The 16,953-nt window shown below is 37.4% G+C and overlaps 1 protein-coding gene across 2 annotated transcripts in view; it reads right to left on the bottom strand.

Moving 5' to 3' along the window:
• Positions 1-7,521: 7,521 nt before the first annotated feature.
• The window catches only part of LOC127633073 (protein FAM107B-like), a 59,183-nt gene continuing 49,751 nt past the window's right edge, over positions 7,522-16,953 (bottom strand). For both annotated transcript variants that reach the window (XM_052111946.1, XM_052111947.1), the window contains 2 exons: positions 12,230-12,386; positions 7,522-9,114 (listed from right to left, as the gene is read on the bottom strand). In XM_052111946.1, coding sequence (XP_051967906.1) covers positions 8,998-9,114; positions 12,230-12,386 — 274 coding nt within the window. In that variant the 3' untranslated portion in view covers positions 7,522-8,997. The remainder of the gene's footprint in view (positions 9,115-12,229; positions 12,387-16,953) is intronic.

Genomic DNA, 16,953 nt, shown 5'->3' with positions numbered 1-16,953 from the left:
CTTACCATGTTTACACCAGATTGAGCTCCACCATTAAATAACATCTTTGAATTGTCTTGCTCCTGATATGTGACAAAGAAAATACATCACATTAAATCTGCTTGTCAGTTCCATAATGTGTGTATAACTAATATATATTTGACAATAAAACAACACAATTCACCACTTAAGATTTTCTGCTTGTCTCACTGCATCAAGTCACTATATTACTTAGATTATGTTACTAAAAGCCATGAAAACTGAGCTGAGATTGATTGGAACCCCATTGGTGCTTACTATTGACTTTAATATGTGGGTGTCTGCTATCTAAGACACTGTCACAGATAGCTGCAGTGATCTTTTCCTTCCTGTGCTTTGCGGTGGACTCACATAATCTGAGTTGTCCTCCAGTAGCTCTTCTGCCTCACTGTCTTCTGAGCTGCATCCACCACGTTGACATCTCACCGCACGCCTTTCTCGTCCAGATCTCAGAAAGTCCACTGCGGAAGACTTCCGGAGCAGTGCTGTAATAAAAAACGCTCAATGAAATCACGTTATCAGTTTAGGAATCTTCTACAATCTGGAAGCAATACAAACTACAGGCATACATTGGCTATACCCAATATTTCTAGTGTGTACAAAACATGATTAATCTGAACTTTCATTGTCTACAGTTCAAAGTGTTTATGTAATTCAATTAGCAAATTCTAAAATTAATAAAGTGTATAATATACTGTAAAATATTATTATATAATACATATAATGCTATGATTAATGTGCTTAAAAGCAAACTCTTACTAGGATTGAACTGCAATTAGCAGTTTATCTAAATATTTTTCCTTTGTATCAACATTTTGCCACTATATTTCATTAATACCAGTCAAAAGTTTGGACATGTTTACTCATACAATAATATTACTATATTCCATACTTTAGAATCCTAGTTAAGTCATCAAAACTGTTAAATAACAAAAATGGAAGTATGGGAATTATTAAATCATAACTATAGTATATATTAGCTTTTTCAGTGAAGCCACCCTTTGCTTCTATTACAGCTCTGCACACTCTGGCCATTCATTCAACCAACTTTGTATGCTGGCCACTTGTTTGCTGTTTGTTCTTTACTTTTTTATTTTATTTTATTATTATTCATAATTAAAATGTGAGTTTTAGAGAACCATAAATTATGTCCAGTGGTTAAAATCTTTTTGATAGATAGGCCATATATCAATTCTACAAACTCTAAATTGTCTACTCATTATCAGAAAATAGTTAAGTGCTATGTAAAAGGAAAAGATTGAGTGGCTTAAGCCTCCAATACCTGCTTCACCGATGTAGGTCACAAACATCAGGATGAGTAGCATTAGAATCACCTGTCTGTACGGCCCCATTTCTCATATCAGCTCTGAGCACAGAGTCTGACTCCTGCTGCTTTGTACCATACCTAAGAGTGAGGCCCCTCCCACAGCAGCATCAACAACAACAACAGGGTCTCAGAGGGGTGTGGCCTTCAGCATCCACACTAAACACATGGAACTGGACCAAGACAGGAATTTAAATTTACATAAACCTTAGCACAGTTTACGCAACACTGGGCACAGAACTGCATTGCTTTAGGTGATATCAGAAACCGTGAGAAGCAAACACTGATTACAGGGCTGATCATATCAAGAGACACATAAAGCAGGTTTTATATGAACATGTTTCATTTACATTACATTATCCGAAGTGTTATGGTACAAGTTTGCAGTACATAGCACTTATTGTGCTCTATTTTCATGAATGGGCTAAATGCAGTGATACGTGTAACAGCCTTGCGTGACGTCTTATCCCATTTTCATGAGTTTTGAGAGTTGATTGAATGAGCAAAATTTTCTTTCCAGCGCAAAGTGAAATTGAGTCTGGGTGGAATTTTTTGCGCTATATGTGGGTGTATGCGCGCAAACTGTGGGTGTATTGTAGGTAAATGAAGTGCACAACGTTTGAGAAGCACCTCTATTCTCTGCGCAAAGTCTAAAATCAGTTCCTGCATTTAAAGTTTAGAGATTCCATCAGCAGGATGTTACAAAGTCCTTTTCCAAACTCTAAAAATATAGTGGAACATCAAATTATGTCTGACAATCACTGTTAAAGCTGTTTAACAAAACTTTATAATATTTGTGTAAAACCTGTATTCATAAACAAATTTGTATGAACCCTTTTCCACCTGTTGTCGTAGAGTGATATTTAATCACTGCAAAAGAGGCCAGTGAAAGAAGTTGGAGAGGTGATTATATTCAATTTTTTTGATCACTTGTGAATGTGAATGTTTATTTTTGGTTTAATTTTTTGTTTCAATAAATTAATTTAAAGGTGGAGTATAATCCAATACACTTTTTGTCTAATTCCATGAATATCTCTTCACAGTCCACTAGATGTCTGTTCTGTGTGTGCGCTGAAAATCAATTTGGTGTTTCCACACAGCCCTGGCTCAGTAAATGGGAAAATAATTAAAGTGGATCAGACTGATCCACACAACACTATTGCCCATGCATGAATTTGGGGGGGCGGAGCTTCTGAAAGAGCACGGGATGAGTGCGTTTATTTGGCTGTTGAGTTCAAATATCAACAGTCTTTCTCAGGAATCACTTACTGTCTCCACCTTTAAATTTTAAAGCAAAATCGACCGGTTGAAGTGATGTGCATGCAAATATCCACAGCTTAACCTGGAAGGCCGATACAATAACTGTTAATACTAGCCATGATTTGTGTGTCAGTATATCAAAACTATTAATAATACTCACCTTCTCTATAATTTAATGGAGCCTGCATCCACATATAAAAGGAGCGTCACTGTCATCGAAATACGCCTAATATTCAACAATGACGCAGTTAATACACAAAAGAACATAAGTCCCTATTTCTGTTCTTCTATTTAATTGTATACAGCCCATCTATACTACCAACTTCTCATGAATGTGTTGTCTTTGTTTACATCATTGGTGCTTGACAGTGAATGGACTATAGAATAGGACACAGATGGTGAAAATCCAGAGAAGAACCTCAGAATTAAATTGCACTTGACCCAGCCCTTACAACAGCACATATTTGCATGAAAATTCCAAAACTTGATGGCTATGCCCATTGACTTTGCACTTAAGATTTATCGTATAGTGCTGCATTTAGCGCTATCGCTCTTAAAATAGGGCCCGTCATTTTTTAATGAAAAAGACATCAAGATTTTTGCTAAATAATGACTTTTTCAAACTTTAAAGAGAGGAACTATCCACTAAAACTGAATATGCCCTCCATTGAAAAAAATGGAGGGCATATTCATTAAAACACTCTTTTGAGTTCCGTATAAGAAAGGAAGTCATTTGGGTTTGGAAAGACATCAGGGTGAGTAAATTATGACAGGAAAATTTGAGCTTGTTTTAATATTTTTTTAAACTGGTTTACATCTCTTTATATATGTATGTATATATATATATATATATATATATATATATATATATATATATATATATATATATATATATATATATATATATATATGTATATATATATATATGTATATATATATGTATATATAGATATATATATATATATAGATATATATATAGATATATACAGTATATATATAGATATAAACTTAACAATTTATCCTAGATGGTAATGGCAAAATGTTTGTTTTTATCAGCTTGCATGAATTTCACACGTTAAGTTCAAGACAAAACATAAAAAAATAAAAAAATAATATATATATATATATATTTTAAAGCTAAGTTTTGTCTTGAACTCAACATGTGAAGCTGATAAGAACAAACATTTTGCCATTACCATCTAGGATAAATTATTAAGTTTATATAAATATATCCTGTTTGTGGATTTTAGCCTTTAGCACCATCATCGGCTCTGCTCCAGGAGAGTGTGCCTGACTCCACCTGAACCTCAGCTCCCTCATCAAGAAAGCACAACAGAGAATGTACTTTCTGTGGCAGCTGAAGAAATTAAACTTGCCAAAGACAATGATGGTGCATTTCTACACAGCCATCATCGAGTCCATCCTCACATCCTCCATCACTATCTGGTACGCTGCTACTACTGCCAAGGACAAGGGCAGACTGCAGAGAAGGTGATTGGCTGCAATCTGCCGCCACTCCAGGACCTGTACGCCTCCAGGACCCTGAAGTGTTCTGGAAAGATTGTGGCTGATCTCTCCCACCCTGGCCACAATCTCTTTGAGACACTCCCCTCTGGAAGAATGCTGAGGTCCATTAGGACAAGGACAAAAACCTCACGCCACAAGAATAGTTTCTTCCCATCCGCCACTTGCCTTATCAACAAGGCCCGGTACCCACCCTGACACTCTCCACACTCAACCTCTGGCTCTACATGCCACTGTACTTACTCTGCTACTTACAGCGGTGAAACACTTTCTTAAGATGTGTTACATTCATACGAGCAGACGTAGAAGTAAGTTTGAAGTAAGTTTGGAGCAGAAGAAATAGAAATAAACCTTGTGTAAATTGTCAACTTTACGCTAAGCTAAAACGTCATGGTTAGTGTTGTAACCTTCGTTCCCTGAGGGGGATTTGACGTTGTGTCGAATTAAGTGACACAAGGGGTCCCATTCAAAAGCACCGCACACTAGTCCGTGTTACGTGAACTGCCGACACAGATGCAAGCAGGCTGCTGCGTGCTAGAGGCAACTGTATTGGCTGCACGTAGCCCTCCACAACGCCCCCAAAAGAGATGACATATACAGAACTTAGGTTCCCAGCACCCCTGAGGGGGGGGACAGGTGCTACATGACTAGCATGGGAGCAAGTCCGGCAGCCTTTTCTCTCTCTATGTATCTCGAATAGAGTGTGAAGCGGTGCATCGACCTGAGACTCCAAAGGAGGAGATGGCAGGCGAGTTGTGACATATGACGAGAGTGCACAGCACCTCTATGTACGCTTCCGTTGTGGTGCTGTCTGAATGGATCAAGACTCCGAAAGCAGAGGTCTGTCCAAGGGTTGAAAGTCTGATGGCAGGAGGGGGTGATTATCACACGGTATGTAACACAGCGCCATGCCCATCTCGAGACTCGAGTCCATAGCCAGTGCTGAAGCATTGAAGGTCCCAATGAGCACAGTGGCCTCCTTCATCCATAAATGGAAGAAGTTTGGAACCACCACGACTCTTCCTAGAGCTGGCCGCCCGGCCAAACTGAGCAATCGGGGGAGAAGGGACTTAGTCAGGGAGGTGACCAAGAACCCGATGGACTCTCTGACAGAGCTTCAGCATTTCTCTGTGGAGAGAGGAGAACCTTCCAGAAGAACAACCATCTCTACAGCACTCCACCAATCAGGCCTGTATGGTAGAGCGGCCAGACGGAAGCCACTCATCAGTAAAAGGCACATGACAGCCCGCCCGGAGTTTGCCAAAAGTCACCTGAAGAACTCTCAGACCATGAGAAACAAAATTCTCTGGTCTGATTAAACAAATATTGAACTCTTTGGCCTGAATGGCTAGCGTCTTGTCTGGAGGAAACCAGGCACAGCTCATCACCTGGCCAATACCATCCCTACAGTGAAGCATGGTGATGGCAGCATCATGCTGTGGGGATGTTTTTCAGCGGCAAGAACTGGGAGACTAGTTAGGATTGAGGGAAAGATGAATGCAGAAATGTACAGGGACATCCTTGATGAAAACCTGCTCCAGAGCGCTCTGGACCACAGACTGGGGCGAAGGTTCATCTTCCAACAGGACAACAACCCTAAGCACACAGCCACAATAACAAAGGAGTGGCTACGGGACAACTCTGTGAATGTTCTTGAGTGGCCCAGCCAGAGCCCAGACTTTAACCCGATTGAACATCTCTGGAGAGATCTAAAAATGGCTTCGCTCCCCATCCAACCTGATGGAGCTTGAGAGGACCTGCAAAGAAGAATGGGAGAAACTGCCCAACAATAGGTGTGCCAAGCTTGTAGCATCATACACAAAAAGACTTGAGGCTGTAATTGGTGCCAAATGTGCTTCAACAAAGTATTGAGCAAAGACTGTGAATATTATGTACATGTGATTTATTTATTTTTATTTGCAAAGATTTCAAACAAACTTCTTTCACATTGTCATTATGAGTTATGTCATTATGAGAATTTTGAGGAAAATAATGAATTTAATCCATTGTGGAATAAGGCTGTAACATAACAAAATGTCGAAAAAGTGAAGCGCTGTGAATACTTTCCGGATGCACAGTATATAAATATATTGAAAATTAAAATGAATTAAATCAATGATTCATAACAAACACATTGTGCTGTGGCCAGGTCTGCATTTGTACCTGTAGCATCCCCCTGAAATATCCTTGTTTTTCACTGTGTTCATGTTCAGGCTGTTGTGTTGCCTGTAGTTAAGGTGTGCCATCGCTCAGTTCAGGTTCACAGCCGCCTCACGTCAAACAATTTAGCCCTTGTTTACCAGAGCACAACAAATCGGATCCTGAAGATTCTTTGGGATTAAACAGATTAGAGGTGGATAGTGTGTTTTTGTGGACAAAGGGTCTTGTGATTCAGGGTATAGTATTACTTGTCCCTCTAATTAAGAAGCCATCGAGAAGCTGGATGGAGGGTACACATGGAGACTTTCCATCAGTGGAAAAACTCCACCAAGGACCCATTAAAGTGAAACCAAGCATGATAACCCTGAAGCAGACCCTGTAACCACCTGTAGCATCATGCCACTTCACATTTAGAGTATCTACTTAAAATTCACGGCACACACATTATTCTCCACTGTTTCACTTTAGAGGTTTGTGAAATTCCACAAGCAGGAAGTCTGGAAACCTAGCCCCGCAGACACAGAGCTGGCATTAAATACAACCGAACTGAACTTGATAGCTTATTGTTAACTTGCTGGTGCATGTATATAGATGTTTTTCTTTGCAGGTGTTATGCAAAAGCAGAATGCATTGTTTTGGCTGGAATAAATGAATTTCAATTAATCCTCTTAAGTGCATCGTAAAAATAAATAAAAAATGGTCATGCAACCTAAATAATGTGGGTAACACTGTAAAATGTACCATTAGTTAAAAACATTAGTTAACATGAACTAACAATAAACAATACTTCTATATCATTGATCATTTTTCAACATATACAGTAATAACACATTTAACAAAAGTTATGTTAAAATGAATGAATGCACTGTGAACTAACAATGGACATATATATATGTGTGTGTGTGTGTGTGTGTGTGTGTGTGTATGTTTTTTTTATATATGTGTCACTGGTCTCTTGTATAAGCTGCTATGTCTTGTTAATGTGTGTGTTTTGTTGAATAATAAAAAAAATTGTGCATTGTTAGTTCATGATACCTAATGCATTTACAAATGTTAACAAATGTAACCTTATTATAAAGTGCTATTTATTGTGCTTCATGTGGCTTTTTATTTAATATGATTAATTTATACAACTGACTATATAAGGTTATAGCAATAAAAGTAATTTTAAGAGCAAGGCCAGGTAGAAATATCTCCTTTACGTTACAATGTTAAAAGTGACCACAAAGTCAATGTAACATTAGTTTCTTTATTTGTATACATGTATACATCTTTTTATTTATTTACATTTTTTGTAAGTATTTCTTTGTTTATAGTCATGGCTAAAGCTACTGAAAATACATGTAGCCTATACTTTGCCATATTTTGTCAGTTATCAACTGTAACAACATCAACATTAAAATAACATTAAATTAAACACAGGGCAGAAAATATGAATGTGTACATAACCAAGTAATACATTGATTGATAGGCTTTAGGAGCCAATAAATGCAAGAATCACTTTTTTTGTGCTTTTAAAACCCAAACACTGAACATGAGATTAAAAGAATGGATACAATTTATGTTAGAAACAAAGCAATCATTTTCTGAGAGAGAATGTTCTGCACATTGCACTTATCCTTGCTCTCAGTTCATTCCATAGTGCCCCATATTATGTTTCTTTTTAAGTGGTCAATTAAAGTCATAGATTAAAGCAGTCCATCTTTTGAAAGTAAGCCCCATTCTTTTTCTTTCAGACACAAACAGCTATTTGCTTTAGGTTACGTTTCATAAAGATGAAATTACAAACAAAATCTATGCAGAATTGCTTGAACTGCAGTAACAGCCAGGCAGCCTCTCCTGTTCTGTTATTTTAACAAAGGCACTGGAGTAAGCACAAACATTTCCAAACCAGACAACTTCCCTCTTTTTTACACAGCTCTAACTATCTGTTGCGTCAAATTAGAATGTTAGCTTTGTATCAAGGTTCATTTGTGAACATTCACAAAATCATAATTATAAAGATGTTTCTGAATTACTGGTTGTCATTTATGATGTAAAATAATGATCTCTTGCACACAGTTTCATTGTCTCAGAGTTATGCTTCAAATCAAAACCGTCGAAAGACTGAAAATAATCTTAATCATTAGATTCTCTTTTAAAAGTGTCAAGTGCTGATTGTTAGGTATTAGAGACAATGTTCAAATTTAGGCAATGAACAGTTGGTTTGATAAGCAATCACTTGTCTCTCTAATTGACGCATTAAATGTTCTGCTTCTGTTTTGAGATCAATACATGTCAGAAGGCTATTTATTAACTTTGAAACAACACATTATACCTTGTTTTCACCCTTTCACCTTGTTTGAATAAACCAGAACATAGCTGTCCATCTATTCAAACACGAACACATAAGCACCTTCATCTTTAACTTATCAGATCCAATCTGGAGCAGATATAGTAAAATGAACAAATCTAAACCAAACACTTGTTTTCTCCTTGCAGTCTCTCAAAATCCCTTGAGCCTCAACTTCCTTGTAATGTGGAGCTGTAACAAAGGCTCTTGTACTCTGCTCTCTAGTAACCTGCTGCATAAAGAGGTGATAGTGTTGTTGGTGTGAGTCAGGAAATAGAGACGCACAGTCATGTGGGTGGTGTTTAGGAGCTGCAGCAGGTCTCTATGTTACTGGTTGTGTACAAACATATGCACATATAGATCCAGTCTGTCTACACCCTTACACCTCCTTCTCTCCAGAACTTGTAAATGATGTTCGTCTCAGCTTCTCCTTCACTTTGATGAACTCCAGAGCATTGCAATTACTGTCCTCCAGTCTTGCTTGTTCTTTCTCTAGCTAAAACACCAAGAAAATCAGGTTACTTGCCAGTGGAACTGAAATATCTCATTTAACCAAATGCAGGAAAATCCATTAAGCAAATATTTGATTTTCTTTTTTGGTGTTTACTTATTTACAACAGGGCTCTTCAAATCATCGAATTTTCAAGGACCCATCGGTGGATAGAGAGACATCTATGTCATATATATGTCATATATTGTACATTGTACAAAAAAGCTAGCGGTACTAAAGCCTGTTTTAGGTACTTTTCTCCGGGACTAGTACTTTTTGTCGATTTCGCACATATGGAACTATAAGGTTCCTCCAAGACGTTTTAGGGGACATTTTTAGCTCCTACTCCTGGGTAGATACATTTGGGGGCATATACTGTGGGAGGTACTGCAGCCTCTAATTGGACAAAACCCTGCATTGAGAAAGGAGAGGAGCTCCATAGCCACCAAGAGTAAACAATAACCTATCCTGCTACTGAGAGGACTGCGCTAATTTTACAATTACCTTAACAGAAATAACATATCACATACAAAGTTTTCAAAGAGAGACACGTTTTGAGTTTTCATTGTCTCTGTACTCTATTCTGGATTACTATCAATTTTTTCCTGGGATTACAGATATAAATAATAAGATGTTTATCAAGAGTGTGTAATTGAACTTTATTATACACTAAACCGTCATTAATTCTTGTTTACATGAGGGTATATTGTGTGCCTGTCACTGCATGGTTAACTTGCAACTTTTTTCAATGAGTCTAATAGTCAAAAAATAGTCTAATAAATAGTCACTGAGTGAGTATTTCAGTACACTAATTTATGTTGAGTCATAAAACCCTTTATTGTAAAAGATTGTGCTGATAAATAGGTTTATAGTGCATTTTAAACATGTTGTATTCACTGAGGTCACAATCAAGCGTGTGCATCGCTTTTAAAGAGCACTTTTGTCGCCTCATATCATCACTACACCGGCAGTAGGCAGCACAAAGCACTCACACGCATGCTTTATGAGCACAGTTTAAACTGTAATCTGCATCCGAAAACTGGAAAATTATGGATGAAGGTAGGATCAAATAACATGCCTAATAAATTGTTCAGATAGTTCCATTAATCTAAAAATACTGTTGTTTAAACCATTAACTGATAAGGCAGCTGCCTACGTTTTCAGATGCAGTCAAAGTTCATATAAAACTGCCTTAAACAAACAAAAGAGTAGCTCTGATACCGTCACATCCGTTGGTGTTGTTGATTTAGTTGTTACTACTGAAACGCACATGCAAATAACATCAGAATAAAAATGGCGATACTAGATGGCGTCACTAAGGTGGTTACTTTGTGAGTGCAAATGCAACAGGGGAAAAGTCTCATTGGGTGCCCCGTTCCTCGTAAGAGATCTCATCAATAAAGTTACAAAGGGAAAAGTACCAGGACTCTAGGTGGGAAAGGGCCTCATGTTGTATTTTATTAAAGTGTTGCATTTTGGGCGATACATCGAATACCCACGATATAAACACGATGATTTTGCTGACGATGTAAATAAAATTCAACAGTACCGTGAATATCGCAATGATTTTAACAAGCTTTTTATTTGGCCATTAAGTTTCATAGATTGCATCAGTAAACTAATTTGCAGGTTCACGCATTCGCGCAATTCCAAACATTAGTAACTGCTATTAAGTTATTATACAAATCTACAAACGCGGAACAGTGTAGGAGAGTTTGACAGCGGTTCAAACTGTCAAACAAACATCGCACTTTCTGTTTCATAATAAAAGCTCCTGGTGAAGGTGAAATTTAACACGACTGCATACAGTGTCAAAATAAAATAAAAAGTAAATAGAACAGAAAAATATTAATTTATCTTTAACAGGTCTTATCCTGAAAATAGTTTACACACCTTGTTCATTCACAAAGATTAAAAAATAAATAAAAAAATAGATGAAGGTAAATAAGATTTTTTAAATTAAGCTTCCATATATGATTGTATGTTAAATATATGTATAAACGTGCAAATCAATGAAAATAATTACATTTTACTCTCCCTTGTGTTCATTTAGTGAAAAACTGTGGGAAACACACCTTCATCATTTTATAGCTTTAATCAATTTGTACTTAATGCCTTTGAAATATTAATTCTACATGGCTACAATGGCTGTTTAGATGAAATGATGGTTCCTCTGATTAAAAAAAATAACAAATTTTTCATCCTATTTCAGAGCAAAACATAATTATTGATATATATATATATATATATATATATATATATATATATATATATATATAGAATATCATCAATTTGCTGAAAAATATTGATATAAATTCTGAAGCCATTTCACCCAGCCCTATTTCAAAGGTATAGCCACAAGATGTAAACCACATTTTTAAACAATATGCATGTTAACGCGATTTTAGTGTGATAAAATCACTTTTCTGTGTAAAGTTATATCCAATATTACAACTTCGTGGCCATGACGACACAATGCTATTAATCCTAAAATGATTGCAAAATGTTTTAATCAATGTTACAGCTCAAATAATACACTAGTTTCAACAGAAGAATTAATTATTTAAACCCTACAAAAATTTGCCCCATTCACTTCCATTGTATGCATGTGCCTAACTGCAACCTCGATTGTTGCTTTGTTTTTGTTGTTATTATTATTAAAGAAAAAGAAGGATGAGTCAGAATAATTTTTTGTGTCGAACAAAATGTCAGAAATGCCGTTGACTGAGCTTAACTTGTTTTGAACACTGTATAATTGTAATTTTACTTAACAATACACTTTAACAGAGGGACAATGTTTTAGCTGAACTTTTCATTTTTATAATTTTTTTGTTAAATACACATTTCCTTTTTTTTCACAAAAAATATTTTGAGATCAAATAATAATTGACAGACCCCCGCAGAACTGCAGTGGGTCCCCAACTGAAGACCTCAAATTTATTTGAACCTGGTTGAACTAACAATAAGACTAAGATACACCTATGGCACATTTAACCCACAGAGGCAGTGAGCTTAGTATTGTAAGACCACTGAGATTATGGGAAAACTAAAGAGTTACATAGACTGTAGACCCTCATTAGCCCATGTCAATTTTACACAGGTGTGGATGAATGGTTCCTACCTCCTCCAGTTTCTGTTGTCTCTTGAGGAGCTCTTGTTCCAGTGGAGAGATTTTCCTCCTAGCCTCCTCCTCCTGCTTTCTCTGTCTTATCATCTGCTCTCTCTTCCTTTGCTCCAACACTTGCTGCAGTTCTGGCTTATTCTCCACACAAATACCCCTGAGAAAGAGAGGGAGAGCAGAACATAGTAAAAAAAAAATAACATTGAAAAAAATAAAATGAAGATAAGAAATTAGAATAGAACAGAACAAAATAGAACAGAATACAATACAACAGAAGAAAGAAACATAATTTAGATAGAACAGAATGAAAACCGAATACAACAGAGAAAGAGAAAAAATATATAATATAATAAATTAGACGAGAGAAATAACATTTAAGTGTAGAATAGAATGAACCGCATGGTCCAGTGCACTTAATTAGACATCCAGCAGGTGGAAGTAGTGTCATGTTTTATCAGCTCCATGTGCTCAATAAATTTGCTTATAGAAAGATGAAAATGTGTGCATGCATGAAAAATATATGATTCAAGTCTGGAAATCTGTGTATGTCTGGAAGTCTCTAATGTAGCCTGGGGAAAATGTAAAGGAGAATCAGGACACTTGGAGATTTGATTCATTATCTCTGATTTACTTTATTATTATTTATTTTTTTACATCAGGCAGAGCATCCATTAATATTCCACTGTTCTTACCCTTCTGTATAGAGTCTTGCCATCTTATTCATATCATGGCCAATTTAACTTATATTAGAATAATTTTGACAGCTTCAATGTCTGAATTGTGTACTGTACTTCATTCTTTAACGGCAGTAAGGCTGTATCATTATCAAGTAATTCCTGACATTTAATCATAGAAAACATTCCCTGTCTTAGGTCACTTAGGATCACTACTTTATTTTAAGAATGTGAAATGTCAGAATAATAGTAGAGATAATTATTTATTTCAGCTTTTGTTTCTTTCATCACATTCCCAGTGGGTCACAATTTGTTAATATTTGGTAGTATTGCCTGTATATTGTTTAACTTGAGGCAAATGTTTTGGATAGCCTTCCACAAGCTTCTCACAATAAGTAGCTGGAATTTTGGCCCATTCCTCCAGACAGAATTGGTGTAACAGAGTCAGGGTTGTAGTCCTCCTTGCTCTCACACACTTTTTCAGTTCTGCCCACAAATTTTCAGATTGAGGTCTTGAGATCAGGGCTTTGTGATGTCACTCCAATACCATGACTTTGCTGTCCTAAAGGCATTTTGCAACAACTTTGGAGGTATGCTTGTGGTCATTATCCATTTGGAAGACCCATTTGCGACCAAGCTTTATCTTAGAGATGATGTCTTGAGATGTTGCTTCAATATATCCACATAACTTCCTTCCTCATGATGCCATCTATTCTGTGAAGTTCACCAGAACATCCTGCAGCAAAGCACCCCCACAACTTGATGCTGCCATTCTCATGCTTCACGATTGGGATGATGTTCTTCGGCTTGCAAGCCTTACCCTTTTTCCTCCAAACATAATGATGGTCATTATGGCCAAACAGTTACATTTTTGTTTTATCAGACCAGAGAAAATGTATCCAAAAAGTAAGATCTTTGTCCCCCTGTGCACTTGCATACTGTATTCTGGCTTTTTAAGGTGGTTTTGGAGCAGTGGCTTCTTCTTTGCTAAGCAGCCTTTCAGGTTATTTCTATATAGGACTCATTTTACTGTGGATATAGATACTTGTTTCCTCCAGCATCTTCACAAGGTCCTTTGCTGTTGTTTTGAGATTGATTTGCACTTTTTATACCAAGTTACGTTCATCTCTAGGAGATAGAATGCAACTCCTTCCTGAGCGTTATGATGGCTGCGTGGTCCCATGGTGTTTACACTTGCGTAATATTGTTTGTACAGATGAATGTTACCTTCAATCATTTGGAAATTGCTCCCAAGGATGAACCAGTCTTGTGGAGGTCTATAATTTTTCTTCTGAGGTCTCAGGGGTGATTTCTTTTGATTGTCCCATGATGTGAAGCAAAGAAGCACTGAGTTTGAAGGTAGGCCTTAAAATACATCCAACTCCAATTCACTATATCTCCTTGACATCATTTTCTGGAATTTTCCAAGCTGCTTAAAGGCACAGTTAACTTAGTGTTAGTAAACTTCTGACCCACTGGAATTGTGATACAGTCAATTAAAAGTGAAACAATCTGTCTGTAAACAATTGTTGGAAAAATTACTTGTGTTATGCACAGTATATGTCCTAAAAAACTTGCCAAAACTATAGTTTGCTAAAATGAAATCTGTAGAGTGGTTAAAAAATTAGCTTTACTGACTTCAACCTAAGTTTATGTAAACTTCTGACTTCAACTGAATATCTTAGCACACACTCGAACCAACACTGCCGAAACTCTCATGACTGTCTCTCAAGGTGCCAAGCTGCTGTTAACATGAGAGATAATTGTTAACTTTAGTGCCAAGATAGACATACTACACTGTATTTGCACACAGACTGCTAATTAAATTAGGTATGAACTTGCTCTCTCCATGGGGAGGTGTCGTCAAGACTACTGAGAGGAGGGAAAGGAAGGAAGTGTGTGTGTGTGTGTGTGTGTGTGTGTGTGTGTGTGTGTACCAATTCAGCACATGTGGGAGTTCCAATTAGCATCCCTGCTAATTTAGATGGTGTCCTTTAAACTGCGGAAACAGCCAGACAACAACAAACAAACACAAGGGGCGATTAATGAAGATAACAAGAGAGACATCAGGCCCCCGGACAACTCCTGAGTGTCCTCAATATAATAACAGGCTGGTCTATAGTCCTGTTTCAACTCTCGGCTATGAATAGTAACTTAGCAAACCTTGCTTGGATCACTGACATCGACCTGTTCCTGAAATGATCCATACAGTAGATGGTGTCCATTTACCTGTCATGGCCCTGAGCATGTATAACAGTGATATCTGAGCTGTATTTGTCTCTCTTTCTTCAGTATCGTCTTTTAGCATCTATTCTTTTGACTGATAAAGTCAGAGTTTAGCATTGATTCTCGAGACTTGTTCCACAACTTAATCTGCCATTAGTTTGAAAAATAGCATTTTCACATAAGAATAAATCTGAGATAAACTCTATAATGCTTTTTATACAAACATACCATTTAAATGTATTTTTATTTGATCAAAATTATGACATTATATCTCACTACCCTTAAAACCGTCTACAAATATTAATTCAGTGGTTTGCAAGTTAATGTAATCCTGCAATGAGGATTTTGTAAACATGTTTGGCTCACTGTCCCTGGCAGAGGGCTCGAGGCTCAGCACTTGACCCGAGCTTAAATACTCCCCAGACTTAGTTTGGTTATTATTGAATAGACAGGGGGAGTTGGGGTGGTGGAAGGATGCCGGAAGCATCATGGCAACATGGAGGTAGCAGCTGTTTATATACAATTACTCTGGCAATGTGATTGGCCGGATTAAATAAATATGGTCCTCCGGAACTTTGTTATAATACTCTGTAACACAGTTAATGATGGGTAAGGAGGAGGCGAGAACCGGCTTGTCAACATAAATCATATTTTAATTAGAAACTTAAAACAAGGACATAAACACACACACGACGGACATGCCAGTAATTCTCTCTCTCTCGAGCCATCGTCACCGGCCGCCTTTATCCCTCGCGCGCCTCATCAGGCCGATTGGGGACCGGGCGCGCGATATTCCGACCCGGCCCCGCCCGCCCTCCGCTCCACATACTCCATCTCAATAAAACACAAATATTAGCTCAATACTTCATACAGATTAATATACAGTATATATTGCACACAAAGAGACTTTGTAAAAAAATTTCTCCTCTTTTCTCCCCAATTGGTAATGCCCAAATCCCACTACTTATTAAGTCCTTGTGGTGGCACGGATACTCGCCTCATTCCGGGTGGCAGAGGACAAGTCTCAGTTGCCTCCGCTTCTGAGACAGTCAATCCGTGCATTTTTCCATGTGGCTCGTTGTGCATGACACCGTAGAGACTCATACTACTCTCCATGATTCACGCACAACTTACCACATAAGGAGACTTGGTTGGAGTCACTCAGCACATCATGGATTCGAACTTGCGACTCCAGGGGTGGTAGTCAGCGTCAATACTCGCTGGGCTACCCAAGACCCAAGATGACTGTTTTTTTATGGACAGTGCTTCACCTGAGTGTGAAGATGACATGAAGCGATGGTCCGAGGTTAGTTACATTGATATAATTAAGTATTCTGAGTTGATATGACAGCCACCAAGTTGAGGCTGAAATAAAGTTTAACTCTAAGTAACACTTAAAAGGTTGTTGTTCTCCTCTGGATCACTTGTTTTGGCAGTTTTTACTTGGCGTCTTGAGACCAGAACTTAGCAATTAGAGTCATCATTGGCGTCACCCAGTGGTTGGTCAGGAAAACTGTTGATAGCCAATTTTACAACTTCGTTACCACAATGACGTAATGGCAACAAACCCTAAAATCCAATTTATACATGAGTTATAACAAAATAATTAATGTGTGCTTTTATAAAATTATAAGCTTTAAATTTCTGCTTTTAAACCCTCCAAAAATTTGCCACATTCACTTCCATTGTAAGTGCCTCACTGTAGCCACGATTTTTGCTTTTCTTTTTAAAGAAGAGGAGGGACAAGTTGAAATACATTTTTGTGGTAATCGACATTATGCCAAAAATGCTGTCAACTGAGCTTAACATGTATTGAATCCAGAA

The sequence above is a fragment of the Xyrauchen texanus genome, chromosome 39 (assembly GCF_025860055.1).
Source record: "Xyrauchen texanus isolate HMW12.3.18 chromosome 39, RBS_HiC_50CHRs, whole genome shotgun sequence".
Classification (NCBI taxonomy): Eukaryota; Metazoa; Chordata; class Actinopteri; order Cypriniformes; family Catostomidae; genus Xyrauchen; species Xyrauchen texanus.
This window is presented reverse-complemented; position numbering and strand designations above follow the sequence as displayed.